Here is an 18,875-nt window from a genome sequence, read left to right on the forward strand (position 1 = left end):
CCGGCCAAAAGTATCCCGCGTTGTTTAGCTTAGCTACAACTGCGCGTGGACCTGCGTGTACTCCACATATGCCTTCGTGTACTTCCCTTAGGAGGTAATCAGCATCTTGGTCGTCCACGTATCTGAGGAGTGGGCCAAGAAAATTACGCCTGTAAAGTATGTCATCAACAAGTTGATAGTTCATCGATTTACAACGTATCTTTCTTGCCTGTGCCTTTGACTCTGGTAGTATACCCGCCGCAAGGTAATTTATGATTGGTGTCATCCATGTTTCCGTGCCGGTTTGGATGACACAAATTTCCTTGTGCGGGACTGATGGTGCCCCAAGGAGTTCAACGCGGATGTCCTTTCCCAAGTGGGTGAAGGCTAACGATGCAAGCTTGCTTAACGCATCCGCAGATTTGTTTTCGCTTCGCTTGATGTGCATAACTTTACAATCGTTGAAATCACGCATAAGGGTTTTTGCTTGTGCGAGGTACAGGGCCATTGTGTCGTTCACAGCCGTGTACGTCCCGTTTATTTGGTTGGCTACTAACATGGAATCCACGTGGGCTTCCAAGTTTTTCACTCCCATCTTACGCGCAATTCTCAACCCGGCCAGGAATGCTTCGTACTCCGCTTCGTTATTCGTACTTGGAAAATCCAGTCGGATAGCGTAGGTGTACTCTTGGCCCGCTGGGTTAGTTAGTTTCAACCCTGTGCCTGAACCCTCGTTGTTGGCTGCTCCATCAGTATAGAGTCGCCAGACATCATCAATGTCCTGTGCTGGAGAGGGTTGAGCCTCTTCCTGGCACTCTTTTTCCCGCGAAGCGGGGACTTCTGCAATAAAGTCGGCCAAGACCTGGCCTTTTATTGCTGGTCTTGGCTTGTACTTTATTGCGTATTCTCCCAATTCTATTGCCGATTTGGCTAGGCGTCCTGACAACTCGGGTTTGCCTAGAACGTTTGCAAGTTTGAAGTTGGTGAGAATGGTGATTAGGTGACATTGGAAATATCGTCTTAGTCTGCGTGAAGCCTGTACAAGCGCTAAGACTAATTTTTCCAGGGTAGAGTACCGGGTTTCTACGTCTGTTAAGACGCGGCTAACATAGTAGATGGGCATCTGGGTGCCTTTTCGTTCTACTAGTAGGACTGCCCCGGTTGCTCTGTCTGTGGCGGAGAGGTGTAGGATTAATTCCTCCCCCGCTTCTGGTGCTGTGAGCGTTGGGAGTTCGATCAAGCGTGACCGAATCTCTTGAAAAGCTGCTTCCGCTTCTGGTGTCCAGCAGAAGTGCGTTTTCTTTAAACAATTTCTCAATGTTGACATGAATGGGAACGACCTATCCTCATGGTTCGCCAAAAAGCGGTTAAGTGCGACTAGTCGTCCATTCAGTGTCTGAGCTTGTTTGATGGTAGTAGGTGATTCCATTTTGATAATGGCTTCGACCTTTTCAGGGTTCGCTCTGAAGCCATCTTTGGTAACGATGACTCCTAAGAATTTCCCTTCTTCCATCCCAAAAGAACACTTGCTCGGGTTGAGCTTCATGTTTATCCGTCTGAGCGTGTTGAAAGTTTCTTCGATATCTTTCAACATCGCTTCTGGCTCAAGGATTTTGATGACCAAATCATCCATGTAAACTTCCAAGTTCCTCCCGATTTGGGTATGGAACTCTTTGTCCATCAGGCGTTGGTATGTGGACCATGCATTCTTAAGTCCGAATGGCATCATTTGATAACAAAATGTGCCATCGGGCGTCCGAAATGCGGTTTTGTCCTGATCGTCAACGGCCATGTGGATTTGATGGTATCCCTTATACGCATCAAGGAAACATTTAAGGCGAAACAGTGCTAACGAATCTACCTTAAGGTCAATTTCGAGTAACGGGTAACAATCCTTGGGGCATGCTTTGTTTAGGTCTTTAAAATCTATGCACATGCACCATTGTTTGTTATATTTCTGTACCATGACGGGATTTGCAACCCATGTTTGATATTTACTAACGCGTACGATGCCTGCGTCAAGGAGTTCCTTGACTTGGGTTCTACACGCGTTAGCCTGTTCCGCACCCATTACTCGACGCTTTTGTATGACCGGCGTAAAAGCCGGGTCACATTTGAGCTTATGCTCTGCCTTACTTCGGGGTACACCAGTCATGTCAGCTGGTGTCCACGCGAAGATGTCAGCGTTTTTTTTTGCAAAAAGCGTTTGAGTAGGGTGCGTGTGGGATCAGTAACTGTTGGGCCAATGGTAACGGCCTGGTCAGGGTATTTGCCATTGAAGGCCCATTCTTCTGGCTCGGTAATGGTTGGTTTAGCCATCTTTGGTTTGGGTTTAGATGAGACAGATGCGATGCATACCTGGGGAATACCCGTGATCATCGCGACACCCTCAGCTGTTGGCCACCCCATCATGCCGTGGACTGAAGACACCACGGCATTGAATCTTGCCATTTCATCTCTCCCGAAGAGAATGTCGCATGTGTGGTGTGACTTCCTCATTACGACGAAGTCCACGTCTTATGTGCGGGAGTATTTCCCGTCCGTGAGAGTGACGGGGAAAGATAAGATACCCAAGGGGGTGTTTGTGCTGCCATCGAACCCTTCCATCGAGGCGTAGACCGTTTCCAGGCGTTCTTTGTCTTCGTCGTCTAGCTTGTCGAAGAACTGCCTGTACATGACCGTTGACGAAGTGCCGTTATCAGCAAAAGAGCGGGAAGTGATGTAGTGCCCCAGCTGGCTTTTGATGACTATAAGGCCTTCTTTGTTGGGCCCTCCCGGCACACGCGGGAAGCGCACTTCAGCTTACTTCCACGCACATGGTTCTGTCGTTCGTCGTTTTCTTCCTCTGACGTTGCCATGAACCATGTGGATGCTGATGTCGACGGGCTTTCGTCCGTTGCCCTTGTACCGATTGTCATTCCTCCCTCCGTTCTTGATTAACGCCACGAGGTATGTAAGTTTTCCATCTTTGACGAATGTTTCGACAATATCCTTCAAAGATGTACAGTCCTCGGTGGTGTGGCCCTTTGTCCTGTGGAAGTCACAAGATTTGCTCTGATCAGCGTTATGGTGCTGTCGGATCATTGGAGCTTTTGGCCATTGGAGTTTCTCGGTGGCAAATATCTCCGTGACGCTTTTGGTGAGTGGCGTCCATCTGGGATTCCGGTTCGATGAGTGCGTGTTATCCCTTCCGCCTAATAGAGGGCGAGAGCTGGATGAGGTGTCAAAGTTTACCCTTGACTGCCAAATACCAAGCTTCCTCGTTTTGTTTTGTCGGGCGGTGCGGACGTTATTTTCTCTGGTCCTCTGCGTGTAGAGGTTTGTACTCTGGGGAAGATTCCTACCCTGTTGCTTCTCCGTCTCGGCAAAGCGTTTAGCTGCCGTCATGATGGCATCCCATGTGGATGGCATGCCATCTTTACCCGTCAACGTGCGGATAAGCTCTGGGTACTCGGCGCCCTGGATGAAAGCGGCGCGAACAAGATCTTCACTTATGGTGCCCAGACTCAGCTTCTTTGAGTTGAAGCGAGTGATGAAGTCTAGCAAAGATTCATCCTCCTATTTAACGCAGTTGAGGATCGTCCACTGCTCTTCAGTATATTTTCTTTGTTGACTGAAGTGCTGGCAGAACTTGTGCTGGAAGTCTGCCCAATCATAGATGTGGTGGACTGGTAGACGATCAAACCACGCTCTGGCCGCTCCGACGAGCGTCATCTGGAACATGTAACACCACGTGGGTTCCGTCCAGTTGCTGATGGTTGCCCCCGCTATGAACCTGTTCAAGTGATCGTCCGGGTCAGATATGCCATCATAAGTGCCGATGTTGGACATCTGTTTGGCACTATTCGGGGCAATTGCTTCCGCAATGTCCCTTGCAAACTTGGACGTTCCCGCATTTGCAACAGTTGGTCTGAAAGTTTTGGAGAAGTCACGTGGGTTTCCCCCCGCGTTCCTTGGTTTGAAGGTTTCTCCAAAATTTCTTCTCGGCTGGGAGTCTATTTCTTTACGCTTCCCTTTCGCCCTATGACGAGGGTTTGCGTCACTGTCAGACTCTTCCCAATCATCGTCCAAGTACTCGCAATCATTGCTCATGTTGAGTTGTTGTCGAGTGCGTCCGAATTCGTCGTTGGCCTGTTGGAGTGAACGTAAACGTTCGTCCAACTCAGCTTGGAATTCTTTCTGACGTGCTTCCGTCCACGCTTTAACTTGATCTAGTGTTTGGCGGGGAAGCCTTGTCTGTTGTTTCTCCAACTGGGTATCAATGAATCCCAGGGGAGGATTGTTTACTGCACTTGCCCCGGCTTGAGTAACCGGGGTAGTGTTCGTAAAAATCATGTACTCGCCGGTGTCTCCCCCAGTAGCTGGGGTTGTGGTTACCAGAGTTTCTTGGTCACTCGTTGGCCTTGGCATCGGAGTAACCTTAACCATCTTTCCAGAGGTTTTGAAAAAACTGAGAAAAAGAATTAGTTCTAGCTTTATGCACGGATGGCGCCAATGAAGAAACACTAAATGACCCTGGCAGATTACGGATAATCTTAGGGTTAAGTAGATGTTTCCCACGAGGGTTAGGTCCGGCAAAGATGGTTATTCTTCTTGACCTGCAAAACAGACACCGTGAGCTCGTCACTGAGAATGAGGGGTTCCTCCTTGTGACCACCATCCGGCGTGAGAATCAGACTAGATTGCTCTGAATATGTGTATATTGAGAGAAATAGATAGAGAGAGGATAAGATGATGATACCGTTCCAAAGTGTTGGAGTATTTATAGCCGAAGGTAGGTTTCCAAGCAGGTACGGCCAGCTGTATAATATTCCTTTTCCACCAACTACGGGCTACGTACGTGCCACGATGGGAGTTGGTGGGTAGGCAGCGGCTGATAGTGACATTTTGTACTGGAGCGTGCTCCTCGTACTATTGTCGGTGAGCTGTCACCCTGTGATTGGTTCATGGGCTGCTTTGGTCAGATCTTGTCTATTTTGTCCATACCTTGGCAGGTATAGTACAAAAGATCTTCCAGAAGCGTACGGACTGGCTCTTTTGGGCGGGAATATTCTCGCCTTGCTCATTCCTTCCTCAGGTGACATTGCTGAAGTATGAGTTAGTGCCTTATGCGTGTAGCCTTACTGTTAGTGCGGGTAGCCTTCCTTCTTGGCTTGTACCCACAGCTGCGGGAACAGGTAGGGTACTGTACCAAGGGAGGCTTTCCTGCGTGAACAGCTGGCTTATTGCGTGTAAGGTCTTCATCTCTCTGAGCATGGTGGGTCCTACGGAACCAGCTGGTCCTTGCGCAGACGTACCTCTTCAAGGTGTGTCTTGCGGGTTCAACTGGGCTTTGCGGGGACCTACCTCTTCACTTATTTATCCAATTCTTAATCTTGAAGTAAGATTAATAAACTCGAAAGCACGCATTTAAGTTTCCGATTCACACCTAGTCACGTAAATGAACGCAAAATAACATTTCTTCCTAATTAAGCTTTAGGGGTATGATAAATAAATAAACCTTGTGCACGTATGAATGATCAGATTTTATTATTATTATTATTATTATTATTATTATTATTATTATTATAAAAAGGTAGCAAGGGCCTACAAACATCAGAAACACACTTCACCGCCTTTCGTCAAGCGCGTGCTCTTTCAAACACCAGCAAACACTGCACGAACCAGCAGCAGACACACACACACACACACACACACACAGTACGTACGGATTCATTTCTTTACTTTCTTTCTGTTCAAATCTCAATTCTTGTTTCAATCCACCTGCTCTTCAAACCCTAATTCCCCCCAAAAAAATTATCACTTTTTATTATTATTTTTTTGATTTTTAATTGTTCCGATTAGGTTTATCATCAAACCCTTTCAAAACCCTCATTTTATTCAAATTCGAAGGCTTTTTACTCAGATCTGAAGCCATGGTTCGATTATTTGAAGCTTTTGAGCTTCAATTTCAGTTGTTCAACTTCTAGGGCTCCAATTTTAGGGTTTTAAATTTTAGGGTTTTTGAGTTCTGGTGTTAATCGATCGTAATATTGCTTTTTCTTTGTTAAAAACGCTACCTTTGGTGTTTAATTTTGTTTTCCTCCGTTAAAGGTTGTGAATTTTGTAAAATTGAAGCTAGGGTTCCGTTTATAGGAACTCTAGGGTTTCAGTTTAATGGCTTCTGGGTTGTTAGACGCCGGTAAAATAAACAAAGCAAAGAGTAAATGGGGAGAGGGTAATAAAGTTTACACAAGAAGGTTGAAGAAACCCGACAAAGCTACCGCCGTTGCCCGCGTCGGCTCCACGATCGCCATCGGTGCGGTCGCTGCTACTTCGCCTACCACCAAACCCGCTTCGCCACCTGCCACCCCTAATAACCATCAAACCCTACAGACCCTAGCTACTGATCACACAAATTCGGAAAGCCAACAACTGTCCCCTGTACTAGAGGCGTCTAATGAGCAGTCGGTTCAAAATATCGACCCACCCGAAAACGGGGTAGTTAAACCGGTTGTTGTGGTGGTGGATGGATGGGTCAAGATTAATTTAAAAGCTGCAAAGTCTAAAAGTGAAATTGCTGAGCTTGCGGAGACGATGAAAGCTAAACTTGAACGAGTCAGATTTATGACGAGAAAGCTTGAAGATAAAGAAGCTGAGTTAACTGTCTTTTCAAATATTTACAATCATACCCATTCGCAGTATTCAGGTAACGAGGTTAATGACGTAGTTGATAGAAGAGCTTTGTTTAGAGTTAATTCAGAAGTCGGTTCGGTTACAAATGGTGTTATAAGACCTTTCCATCAGTTAAGTGTATCTGTGGCGAATAATAATAATAATAATATTAATAATCATAGTCATATTGTTAATTATGGAGTTGGTGAGTTTATGGAGAAGGAAAAACGAACGCCGAAAGCGAACCCGTATTATCAAAGTTCAGAATTTCTTTTAGGAAAAGACAGATTACCACCTGAAAGCAACAAAAGACACAAATCCAACAGTGGAAGAAAACATAAAGACTCGGATCATGTTAAATTGTTCAGGAGCTGTAACAGTTTGTTGCAGAGGTTAATGAAGCACAAATTTGGGTGGGTGTTTAACGAACCGGTTAACGCGAAGATGTTAGGCCTTCATGATTACCATGACGTCATCCAGCACCCAATGGATTTGGGGACAATTAAGAGCCGACTCGCGCAGAATTTCTACAAGTCCCCAAGCGAGTTTGCAGAGGATGTTAGACTCACGTTTCGTAACGCGATGTTGTATAATCCGAAAGGACAAGATGTGCACTTTATGGCTGAACAGTTATCGAATATTTTTGAAGAAAAATGGGCTGTGATTGAATATGAAACCGAATCGAATCCAAATTTGAGTTATGGGATGATTTATGATCCAAACACTCCAACTCCAACTTCAAGAAAGCTTCCTCATTTTGCGCATGATGCTTCAAGAATGCTGTACAGGTCAGAATCGATGGGCCCGCCTGTGGTGACTAGACAAATCCCGCCAGCAAGGACACCTGTACTGAAGAAACCGAAAGCTAGGGATCTGAATAAGAGGAACATGACTTTTGAAGAGAAGCAAAAACTCAGTACAAATCTTCAGAGTTTACCATCTGAGAAGCTTGATAATATTGTTCAGATTATTAAAAAGAACGCAACGGTTTCACAACATGATGATGAGATTGAGGTTGATATTGACAGTGTTGATATTGAAACTCTTTGGGAACTTGATCGGTTTGTTACCAATTATAAGAAAAATTTGAGCAAGCATAAAAGGAAAGCTGAACTTGCTCAACAAGCAAGGGAACGAGCTGGCGATGTGCACCAGATTATGGTAATTGTATGGATAATATGTTATATTCTGATTTATACGTTTAAGTTTACATTTTTATAAAGACGCTTGTTTTGACAGTTTGTTTTTAATGCAGAACCCAGCACAATCGTTTCCGGGCGCGCTAAAAGGAGATAAAACAGGCAAGATTTTTCAAGAACACATGATTTGATGATTATAATTTTTTTTGTGCTTCATATTATTTAAAAATTATTTTTTTAATTTATTTTTGGTTTTTTGTTTATTAATCAGATGAGAAGACTATTGCTGGTAAATCTGTTAATCAAGGAGATAGGGGAGGAGGTAATGATAGTAGTTCAAGTAGCTCTAGCAGTGATTCGTCTTCAAGTGGTAATTAATTATATTGATTATTTTGTACTTTGGAGTCGGTTTTTACAAGTGTTGTAAATCTAATTCTTTTGATGCCATTTATACAGATTCCGATAGTGATAGTTCTTCTTCAGATGGATCAGACGCAGGTCCCTTGCCTAGAAATTGAGCGGTGCAGATTAAGGTAAGCTAACTGTTTACATTTACTGTTTTGTACATGATGACTTTGGTTCTTTGATGAATTTTTTTGTTACTGTAACACACACATGAACACATAGATACGAATACACATGTGCTTATGCAAATGTATATCGCAACCTTGTTCATATATGCGAAATTGGTAATGTAGTTATATATGTTATATACATGATTGACTTTGGTTATTAATGGATTTTTTGCTGTTACTGAAATATATATACATCAATACGTGCATTCAATATTGAAGCTTTGTTCATACTTGCAAAATTGGTGATATGTGATACTTTTGCCATACAAGGAATAGTAATATTTTTTTGTTATTGCATATTTAGCATTAGAGAGTTTACGAGTTTAGCATGACATAACTGATTGCTGGTTTGGGAAATACATAAATAACAATTGAGGCTATTGCATGGCTTTCTAAAAACTCTTGTTTCCTTTTAAAGTTTACTTGTTCGTTTTGTATTTACTCTTATATGTATTAATTCAATGTTCTTGATAAATTATTGTAACTCTTAAGAAGTGAATAATGATGCGGTTTTTTTTTTCAGTTGCAGAATGTTAATAACAGAAGCTCACCTAACAAAGCATGATTCTGCTAGCAAATGATGATGTTTTTAGATTGTTGGATTGTGTGATCGGCTGGTTACAAACATAAAGCCCTAGATAATCATATTTTGGGCCGGTGACTAAGATAGATTGTGGCTTTTTTGTGGAACAGAGTAGGGTTTATTATATAGAGATTGGTCGTGGATTTAGTCAGGAATGTGTAACTTTATGTGCATCATCTAGAATGGATTTTGAATGAACAACTGCGTTTTGTTGTAACTTAGGTTAACTTACAACATAATGCATTTGTTGTTCTGTTATATGGAACCACAACTTAAGTTAACTGAACCTAGGTTGAAACTAGCTTTGTAAAGCGGACCCTTTATGTCTTCCTAGTTGGTTATTTTGATGTACTTTTGTTTTAGTATACATATATAGGGATGTAATATGTGCGTTTCAGATGGTTTTGACGGCGTTTCTAGGTTGAAGGGTAACTACGCTTTTTTTAGGAAACTAGACCGTTTTTTCTAAAAAACTATACAGGATTTTAAAGAAACTAAACTGAACTGGTTAGGTTGGCTTGATCGGTCAAAACGGAAAAACTGGCCAAAACGTTTAGGTTTATTGTGGTTTGGCGATTTTAGGGTAGTTTTTCTTAATAGCATAGAATCGTATCGTTAAATTTCAAATCGCATCACTAAATTTTGAATGTTTAGCATAATTGCATGCCTATAATTAAACCAAATGTTTAACATTTAGCTATAAAAGGATTTGTGAAATACCCAAATTAAATCGTTTGTTTTGTTTTAAGTTAAAATTAAATTTTCATTAGATCCTATTTGGTGAGTCTTTGAGAATTGAGATCAGTCTGTTAGAATTGTTCTCATTTGATTGATTTGAGCAGAAAAAGATTGTATAGGGGTTCATATATGTAAATAAGTCAATTTGGATTTACTCAATGACTAAAGGGTTAAAACAAGCCATATTATACAGCTCAATAACTTAAAAAGTGAGACCATATAGGTTAGCATAATCCATGCAATTGTTTCTTTTCACCACTAGCTCGTTTCCGCTGAGACCAACATGGACGTCACCACCACCTCCACTTCCACTGGTGCTAGAGCTGATTATCAGGTTAATACTGGATCGTACCAACCTGGGACTTGAAACCATTTTAACAACAAATCTGGAGCTCGAGTTCAGGATCGTGAGAGAGTGGATTGGTCTTGGGTGTTATCATATGGGTTCGGATCAGACCACTTCTGCGACTGCAATGTGATCAATCATGTATATGCATGAAGCTGGAAGTCGTCTGAAGGATTTCACTAATTTTTGTGTATCAAGTTTCTCTTAGATTTATGTTAACTATGAATCATCTGTGCATATATGTGTCAAAACTGTAATCGAGTTTCTCGGGTTTCCTGAGGTGTCTTCAGGTTTTGGCCTGAACCAACTCAGAACCGGTTATCCTTCTTTATGTGAACCTTAGACCATATCACACATTATACATTTGGGTTATAATAGGTCGCGGCTGATTATCGCTAACCATCCGTTTATTGCTGCCGTGTTACCTCCACGTCCGCTGTCATACCTGGCACCACCATTGTAGTCAACACAGCCACAACTGTCGCAACCACTAACGCCACAGCCATTGACAAACGTTGCTGCCTCTCATCGTCTTTAACACTACCAGTTGCAGCAGCCGCCATAAAAAGTATGAGTGCTAAAACAACTTATTTCAATTTGAGTACGTTTTCATCAAATCCTTTACTACCCAAACCCAAACTAGTACCTTTTTTTCTAAAAAAACAACTTTTTTTACTCAAAAAATATTTTGCTCAAAACCATAATGACCGTACATATTTTGACCCATCACCCAAACCAGCCAGGCTCATCTGGTGAGCCCTAACATATATAAATTTACACACAATAGCATAGAAAATCACAATTGAATATTAAACGCATCAGAAACGAGCATTGTAATGCAACTAAGCTATACAAAATTATTCGCCATAACCTTGATACTAGATTCTCAGACACCTCAAATATCACTCAAAGCTTTACCAACAATACAACTGTCAGCAAAACTGTCTCAGCAACCAAATGACCATTTTCCTGAACAAAAACGAAACTGGTCTTTTTGACATAAATGATCAATCATTCGTAGTTGGCCGCAGAGGGCATGTCTCTTCCAGGAACATCCTGGGATTGGTAAGGGTTAGAATTCGGAGGATAATTGTTGGGCACAGGCCCAGATTGCTGGTAGCCCATTCTTCCACTGTTGGGCTCATACTGCTGCTGCTGCTGATAGTTGGGACCATTATTAGGCGTCCATCCATTGTTTTGATATCCCATTTTTGGTGGCCCACCATTGTAGGGTGGTGGAGATGGTCCTTGTGGCCCTCCATTGTAAGGTGGTGGTGGACCTCATGGACCTCCGTTGTAGGATGGTGGTGGACCTTGTGGCGCTCCGTTGTAGGGTGGTGGTGGACCTTGTGGCGCTCTGTTATAGGTTGGTGGTGGTGGTGGTGGACCTTGTGGCGCTCCGTTATAGGTTGGTGGTGGTGGACCTTGTGGCGCCCCGTTATAGGTTGGTGGTGGTGGACCTTGTGGCGCCCCGTTATAGGTTGGTGGTGGTGGACCTTGTGGAGCTCCGTTATAGGGTGGTGGAGGTGGCCCTTGCGGCCCAGCATTGAAAGATGGCTGTGGCGGACCTTGTGGCCTCATATTAGGTGGACCGTCCATGTTATTGGGCGGACCCCGGTTGCTTTGCATGTTCTCTTGTCTTCGCTCAAAGTTCCAAGATCTGTCGTTGCGAGGCCTATCATTCCTCCTGTTTCTCTCGTTAGCACGAGCATTATTTCTGATCCATTCTTCATGGTACTTTGGATCATATGGAACAGCCTTCCCATCAATAAACGGTTCACCTGATTCAAATTCAAATACCAATAATAAATCATACATAATAACAGTTAAGCAAAACACCAAAAAAACATAAATCACTCATAATACCTCCATAATCTTTGTTCTTAACATCCAAGTAAGAATCAGGAAGCACCCAACGAACTCCAGGTAATTCTGATACATAAAACATGATATATAATAATTATTATTATTAATCCGTCAGTGTACAATGAATAACGAGTAAGAATAAGTTACCCTTGAGCTTGTAAGAAAGTTCTTCAGACACAAGAGCTCCAAATGCAAAATAGCATCTGGTCGAAACCGAGTAGATTTTCATCCTTGCTTCATCATAGCTAATAATAATAAAAAAAAAACATAACATAAGCACAATCTAAACAGGCATTTTATCGAACAACTTATATGCTAACGCTTATAACCAAAAGAAAAGGTTTGATTAAACGATTAATGAGTATGAGTGAGTGATCACCTGCCAACGACCTTAGCAAGGGTATTAATATACGAATCAATAATCTCATCTCTTGTAGGCTCGCCTTCAGGTTTGTCGACAACAACAAGCCAGTGCTCAAAATCACAGCCGTCGAGAAGAATGGTCTCCTTTGGGGGACGATTGGACCAATTAGGGTTCGAATCGTTCAGAGAAGATGTGGTCGGACGAGTTGAGAACGCACGGACATCGGCGGCTGCGACGGAAGACTGGTGGAAATTAGCGGCGGCAATGGCGGCGACAGGACGGAATCGTGGGAAATGAGAAGAGGTTGTGAAGGAACGAGGGGTTAGGGTTTGATTGCTAAGAGTGCGAAGGAGAACGCGAGTCGCCATTTTTGTTGCTTGTTTAAAACCCTAGTGAAGGTTTAAGCTCTCTCTTTATCGTGGAAAATATGTGATGTTGATCATATATTTATAAAAATGTTTTATTAACGGGAAAATTCTCAAAATAGCTCTTTTGTAGAATGTGGTTTCAAATTTGTTCTTCTAGATTGAAGTTTTCAACTTTGTCCATTTGTTATCTCGTCTCCGGCGACATGTTAGCGAACACCGACGATGTGTTAACATAACATTGGGTTGACGATGTGTTTATGTTGCTAACATAGGGTAGCAGCGATGCGTTATCAACTAACGCATCGTGGAACCCCTGCTTTAAACATTAACGCATCATTGCTACCCTATGTTAGCAACATAACGCATCGTCAACCCTATATTATGTTAACACATCGTCGGTGTTCGCTAACATGTCGCCAGCGACGAATACCAAAGGGACAAAGTTGGAAACTTCAATTTGGGGGGAGGGGGGACAAACTTGGAACCACATTCTATAAATGAGCTATTTTGAGCATTTTCTCTTTATTAAGATCGCTGGAATCTTTTTCTTTACGATGTTTACTATTTCAGTTTCGCTAACGAGCCTCCTAAGCATGTCCCGGTGTTAATAAATGTTGTTTCTATGAGGTTTGTGGTAATTTTATAAGTATTAGATCGTTGAGAAAAAAATGGTAATGATAAATCAATTATAGTTCCAAGTAAGGAAAACATTTCGGGTACAAGTGCTAACGCGAGTGATGCTAATAATAGTAAGGGGGTTTAACTTTACTCAAGCATTTCGGGAGCCAAATGCCCAAACAAACAGATTTGAAGTGTTCTCCGATCCCGTGTGTGCAGTTAATCAACCTACTAAGGATCCGGACCCGTCTTTTTCAATAATGGACTTCAAATTAAGTGTTAAACATAATGAATCGGTGGCTGAAAAAGTCAAAACTAATCAGCTGGATCATATGTCAGCGGAGGAGATTATTGATAATCGTATGGTTAAAGAACATATCTAGGATGACGTGTTAAGTGAGGAAGAGATTGATGATTTCCAGTGTGTTGTTAATGATTGTCATACGGTAGGTAACAACACAAAGGAGGTTGAGGCCACGATTAAGTTGGCTGGTGACTTGGGATGAATTTCGAGGGCAAGAAAGATCTTGTTTGTAAGGTTATAAAAGGAGAAGGATTTAGATCCATAGGTTGAGGTTTGGTTAACAATGTCACTTTACTTTGATGGCTGTTTCGGGTATTCCCTTTTTTAGTTTCTTATGGGTTTATTTTGGTGTGTGTTTGTTTCGTTGGTTTTGTCTTGGGGTTATTTTGATAGTTTCTCTGCTAGCTTGTTTTTATATAAAATTTGTCGTTTAAAAAATAAATATTGAATTTATAAAAAATAAAAAAAAATGAAAAACAAAACAATTATATTTATTCTTACTGGTTACTTAATTTTAATCGCAAACCAATGGCTTCATGTGTATTTTAAGTTATTAATTTTTGGAGACCAGAGTCTATTAATGGAGCTCTTTATAATGATTAAATAATATTTTAATTAAAAAAATATAAAGATGTGATTGTTTGATGCACAACTTGCAAAAGTGTGGTTAAGAAGAAAAAGACAAAATCGGTAAAGAGGTGTAGTTGTGTTTAGATGTTAGGTGCCACAAGGGAATGGCAACTCCCATGATCTTATTATAGTTAGCATATGTGGTCTCAAGTTATTTAACCTTATTGTTAACCAACAAAAAATAAGTAAAATGAAATTTCTTTTAATCCTATGATTCCTATTCATCTACGCGTTAATGAACTTCACTATCAACAACTCCAAAGTTCAAATAGCTACACATAATTTTGTAGTTGTATTTGAAACCCTGAGATAAGTGGAGGTTTAAAGCATTCGCTTTATTTCACCTTTCTTTAGTTATAACCAAATCATATGTTTTTCGTGATTGAGTAACCTAAATAACTAAACAAATATGCAGAGTTACCTATTTGATTTTTTAAGCCAGTTTTTAAAATTTAGTTCTAAGTTACGCTCTATGCTTTTTTTGGTTCTATCAATTAGAATGAATACTTGATTTTGTAAGTTATTTGTTCATTTCTTTTAAGTTAGTACTCAAAAGTGTTAATGCTTTGTTTAGAGAGTTCTACAAAACATAATTCCCTTGGCCTCAAACCTTGGTATTCCCTTCAATCTCTAATTGGAAAGCGTCGAGACTATAAAAACCCAGCTGTTTTGGTGGATTGAGAGCATGTCAAATCTTCAGTCAGTTTGTAGCTTATTGAAAGAGATTGAAATTATAACATGAATTTCACTTATCATATTCAAACAAATATAAATTACTCAAGAAATGTACTATAAGATACCCCTGTTCATAAAACACCAAAATAAATAATAACCAATCTTCAAATCTTGCCGGAGAAACAAACATCATTTCACAACTCTTACTACATGTTGATATACAACATCCCAACAAATGTATTCCATAATTTTTCTTCAAAGCAAAATAAAACATGCCAACATTGATGTTTGCATTTTTAATATATAGATATATACATCCATCTACAAAAAAATGAGATGTCTACATTGCTTTCAAATAAACTATTTTCACAATCATCATCGTTCGGTGATCGTTGTAAAGGTCATATTGGCAAACGTGGTTGTGTTTCCATATGACTGAGACTCCTCAGGTTTTCTTGAACCACTAGATGATGTACCCGATGTGTTATTATTTTTATTGGTCTTAATACTCATTAGTTCAGATAATAATCCCGGATCAGTTAAATCTTTTTCATTCAATTCCATGTCATCATTTAACATTTTTATGACCGATGACATGGACGGTCGGCTTTTGGGCAGACTTTGGGTGCAGAGAAGACCGATTTTTAAGTACCGGCATGCTTCCAAGATATCAACATCTTCTTGCACTGAAGTTTCAACCAACTTTTGTAATTCACCTTCCCGATACAGTTGCCATACCTATAAAAAGTGATGGGGAGGTATATTAGCCATTTCATGTTTTATATGTGTGTGTAGGTGTTAATTTTTTACATGACATGAACTTTATATGTTTTGGTTTAGTTTAAACGGGTTCGGGCCAGTTTTCGGTTGAACCTGCAAGCAAGTTTAGACAAATTGGTCGTGTACGGGTTGGCATGTTTATATTTATACTTCTTTAAAAATGTGTGCTGTGATAACTTAAACTGTTTGGGCATATCACTCCTAAATTTAAAAAATAAAAGATAGATGGGCATCAAATTTTATAGTTCAAACGTAATCATTTTATATGCAATTGTATTTTTCATTTTAGATTTTTAATTTTATAGCATTAATATTATAATAATTATAAAGATAATTTCATTCTAGAAAAACCACAGAATGTATTGTATGTTGATTGTGTGAATAACAGGGTTACATAAGCCTCCATAAATAGAGTTTCGTATTACCTATAAATACCACCAAGTCCATTTTAATTACAGATAATAATAATACCTAGTTTGATAGTGTCAAGCCGTGAAAACTTGTGCCGTGGATGGGTTCATGTGCATGACACGATTTTGGGTTCAACCCGCCAACTCGCGGAAACGAGCTGTTTAACACCCCTAAGTTACCATTTATTGATCCATGTCAAGTATTTTTCATCTATTCTTATTTATGTATTAAGCATGTCTCAAAACGATCTTTTCTAGTTTAAGAAAAAAGTTTACTTATTAGTTAAATGTCTTAATTACCCTTTCATAATCACAAAATAGCAAATCTGGTGAATCCGAATCAGTAATAACTATTTCTACCAAAAACACCACGCAGGACAAAACAATGGCAATATACTTTACGCAATTAAACTAATTCAAAATTAAGAAACGCATACCCGTTCAAGAAGATATTGTTCTTCAACAGGTAACCGTCTGTTTTGGTTGGGTCTTCCTGAAACAATTTCCAAAAGCAAAACACCAAAACTGTAAATGTCTGCTTTCCTTGTCAACTGGCCTCTTATTGCATACTCAGGGGCCAAGTATCCTCTGCATTACGACAAAATAAAAACAAAAACTTTATAAATGTAAGAAAGTGTAGACAATAGTTTTCTAACGTGAGTCAAAAGAGCTTACTGAGTTCCTGCAATTCGTGTGCTAACATGAGTCAAATGAGACGGGAAAATCTTTGCAAGACCAAAATCTGAAATTTTTGGTGTACAATCTTCATCAAGCAAAATATTACTTGCCTTAATATCCCTATGAATAATATGAGGCTGCATTTCCTCATGAAGATAAGCAAGCCCCTTTGCAACACCTATGCATATCTTCCTTCTTATTTCCCATGTGAACCTAATGTTACAATAACCGCTTCCTACACATGAAAAGGTTAAAAAGTTATGTTTTGGTGGGGCATGTTAGGTAACTTCATAACAAACATAAAAAAAAAGGTTTTGCAAGATGTAATTACCAAATAGAGTTTGATCGAGACTACCGTTTTTAAGGTAACCATATACCAAGATTCTTTGATCTCTTTCTACACAATAACCATGCAACTTTACTAGGTTTTCATGTTGTATATCTGAAATAACGGTTATTTCATTCAAGAATTCCCGTAAGCCTTGTCTTGAATCAGCAGAGAGAACCTTTATAGCCACTACTAAGCCATCTTTTAGTGTACCCTAAAGATTAGTTAGTGTTTGTTTGAGATATCAGTATGTATTTTAAACTTTTGGTAATAACTAAATATATGTGAAGACAAATAGTTTTAAATGTTTTAAAGTTACCTTGTAAACAGAACCAAAACCTCCCTGTCCTATCTTGTTTTCTGGTCTATAATTTCCAGTGGCAACTTGCAGATCTTTGTATGAATAAAATCTCATATTCTCAACATCCAAAAGTTCTGCAACAAAATAATATCTAATTAAAACTAACACTACGTTGATATATCTCAAAGGAAAAAGATGTAGATCTAGTACACTCATGAATGGAAAGTTTATTAATACACACGCATGCATAGAGACATAGAGCATAAATCATTGCATACAGTTACAAATTTAGTAGACGATCATTGGTCTTACCGATACTAACATCAACGTCGCTTCCCCGATTGTTTGCTGAGATTTTCCAAGAAAACAGTTAGCATTGAACCCGTGTATGTAAAAAAGAGTTGATCAAAAACACAAATTAGAACTTATAATTAAAAAATTCGAGTTAACATTCAACCATGTACCTTTATTAACACCGACAGTTGGGGAAGCTGCCTTCCCAAAACAGCAACTGAACTTACTCATACCAAGGTATTCTCTTATCTAGACCAGTAGATTATGTCAAATGCCAGTGATGCCAAAATTGAGTCTATAATCACAAAAGGATGTAAATAGTCATTTAGGATGGAAACAGAAATCAAGATCAAAAGATTTATAGAGTATCATTCTATTAGATCATGCTAAAAATCAGGACAAAAACAGCATAAATAGAATAATCATAAGCAAGATATTTATAAGATATCATGAACCTTGAAATGATATAGAACATATATTAATTATAGTTATACAGCATTCAACCACATCTTGCTACAAAACTCCAAAATTAGGGCTACAACAACATAATCACTATCAATTCACCTCTAACAGTCACATAAGCAAAGTAATCCTTATTGCATTAGCACCTCAAACAGGATCATTATACTAAGCATTCAGTCTGTCCAAAAATTCCCCAAATTATTATAACTAAGAGCTTGTTAGATTTAACAAAATTCAATATAAATATAAAATCAAATCAAGTAAGTATATACATGAATCGATATACATCAATTGTAAGATCCTGGATTAAAACAAAATAAAATAAACGAGAATATATTATTAAACTTGGAGAGATACGTACAGGTGGAAATGACTTACCCGAAGTCTTCAATTCAAGCACGAAACGCCGTGTAAAGGAATCAATTAAGCAACAGGATGAATGAAAATGAAATTTGCGCAATTGAAGATTATACGGAATCAAAGAAAGACGTATTTCGTGAAGTATCAGTCAATTAAAATACTTACAGCTTGAATGAATTCAATGGATGAGTGCATGAAGATCAATGGATGAGTGCATGAAGAGGTAGGTCCCAGCAGAGCCCAGTTGGACCCGCAAGGCTCACCTTAAACAGGGACGTCTGCGCAGAAACCAACTGGATCCGCAGGACCAACCATGCTCAGAGACGTGACGTCCTTACACGCAGTACGCAAGCTGGTCCCGCAGGAAATGCCTCCCAATGGTGAAGGACTCCGCCTGTCCCCGCAGCCTCGGATACAAGCCAT

General features: G+C 39.9%; 3 protein-coding genes across 7 annotated transcripts; 1 reads left to right on the forward strand and 2 right to left on the reverse strand.

Annotated features, from left to right (window-relative positions):
* The first annotated feature begins 5,555 nt into the window (after nt 1–5,555).
* Nucleotides 5,556–9,506, forward strand: LOC143609852 (transcription factor GTE4-like). The gene is made up of 5 exons (XM_077084494.1): nt 5,556–7,794; nt 7,889–7,934; nt 8,044–8,142; nt 8,229–8,305; nt 8,871–9,506. The coding sequence occupies exons 1-4, from the start codon at nt 6,136–6,138 to the stop codon at nt 8,288–8,290; spliced, it is 1,866 nt and encodes a 621-aa protein (XP_076940609.1). The 5' UTR covers nt 5,556–6,135; the 3' UTR covers nt 8,291–8,305; nt 8,871–9,506.
* Nucleotides 9,507–10,686: 1,180 nt separating this feature from the next.
* Nucleotides 10,687–12,699, reverse strand: LOC143609849 (multiple organellar RNA editing factor 8, chloroplastic/mitochondrial-like). Of its 3 annotated transcripts, none has more exons than XM_077084488.1 (5): nt 12,260–12,699; nt 12,028–12,125; nt 11,881–11,946; nt 11,390–11,795; nt 10,687–11,245 (listed from the first exon to the last, which is right to left on the reverse strand). In XM_077084488.1, exons 1-5 carry the CDS (start codon nt 12,610–12,612, stop codon nt 11,026–11,028), a joined length of 1,143 nt encoding a protein of 380 aa, XP_076940603.1. In that variant the 5' UTR covers nt 12,613–12,699; the 3' UTR covers nt 10,687–11,025. The 3 variants fall into 3 exon arrangements, with proteins under 3 accessions (XP_076940603.1, XP_076940605.1, XP_076940604.1); XM_077084490.1 differs by having other exon boundaries at nt 11,113–11,360; nt 11,439–11,795; XM_077084489.1 differs by having other exon boundaries at nt 11,113–11,360; nt 11,403–11,795.
* A 2,289-nt stretch (nt 12,700–14,988) lies between these two features.
* Nucleotides 14,989–18,611, reverse strand: LOC143609837 (cold-responsive protein kinase 1-like). 3 transcript variants are annotated; one of them, XM_077084475.1, is made up of 8 exons: nt 18,471–18,611; nt 17,801–17,925; nt 17,649–17,684; nt 17,355–17,470; nt 17,039–17,249; nt 16,705–16,942; nt 16,467–16,617; nt 14,989–15,577 (listed from the first exon to the last, which is right to left on the reverse strand). In XM_077084475.1, exons 2-8 carry the CDS (start codon nt 17,859–17,861, stop codon nt 15,215–15,217), a joined length of 1,176 nt encoding a protein of 391 aa, XP_076940590.1. In that variant the 5' UTR covers nt 17,862–17,925; nt 18,471–18,611; the 3' UTR covers nt 14,989–15,214. The 3 variants fall into 3 exon arrangements, with proteins under 3 accessions (XP_076940590.1, XP_076940591.1, XP_076940592.1); XM_077084476.1 differs by having other exon boundaries at nt 18,454–18,595; XM_077084477.1 differs by lacking the exon at nt 18,471–18,611 and having other exon boundaries at nt 17,801–18,008.
* Nucleotides 18,612–18,875: the final 264 nt, after the last annotated feature.

This window comes from Bidens hawaiensis, unplaced genomic scaffold, assembly GCF_021521415.1.
Source record: "Bidens hawaiensis isolate Kalapana, Puna unplaced genomic scaffold, B.hawaiensis_p1.1 tig00017233_1, whole genome shotgun sequence".
NCBI lineage: Eukaryota > Viridiplantae > Streptophyta > Magnoliopsida > Asterales > Asteraceae > Bidens > Bidens hawaiensis.

Coding starts and splice junctions, on each gene's coding strand:
- LOC143609852 (XM_077084494.1), top strand. CDS start 6,136: ATGGCTTCTGGGTTGTTAGACGCCGGTAAAATAAACAAAGCAAAGAGT. Junction 7,935..8,043: donor GCTAAAAGGAGATAAAACAG/GCAAGATTTTTC, acceptor TTTATTAATCAG/ATGAGAAGACTATTGCTGGT. Junction 8,143..8,228: donor CAGTGATTCGTCTTCAAGTG/GTAATTAATTAT, acceptor CCATTTATACAG/ATTCCGATAGTGATAGTTCT.
- LOC143609849 (XM_077084488.1), bottom strand. CDS start 12,612: ATGGCGACTCGCGTTCTCCTTCGCACTCTTAGCAATCAAACCCTAACC. Junction 11,947..12,027: donor ACTTTCTTACAAGCTCAAGG/GTAACTTATTCT, acceptor TTTATGTATCAG/AATTACCTGGAGTTCGTTGG. Junction 11,246..11,389: donor CCACAAGGTCCACCACCACC/ACCACCAACCTA, acceptor ATCTCCACCACC/CTACAATGGTGGGCCACCAA.
- LOC143609837 (XM_077084475.1), bottom strand. CDS start 17,861: ATGAGTAAGTTCAGTTGCTGTTTTGGGAAGGCAGCTTCCCCAACTGTC. Junction 17,471..17,648: donor CGACGTTGATGTTAGTATCG/GTAAGACCAATG, acceptor ATTTTGTTGCAG/AACTTTTGGATGTTGAGAAT. Junction 16,943..17,038: donor TCTCGATCAAACTCTATTTG/GTAATTACATCT, acceptor TTTCATGTGTAG/GAAGCGGTTATTGTAACATT.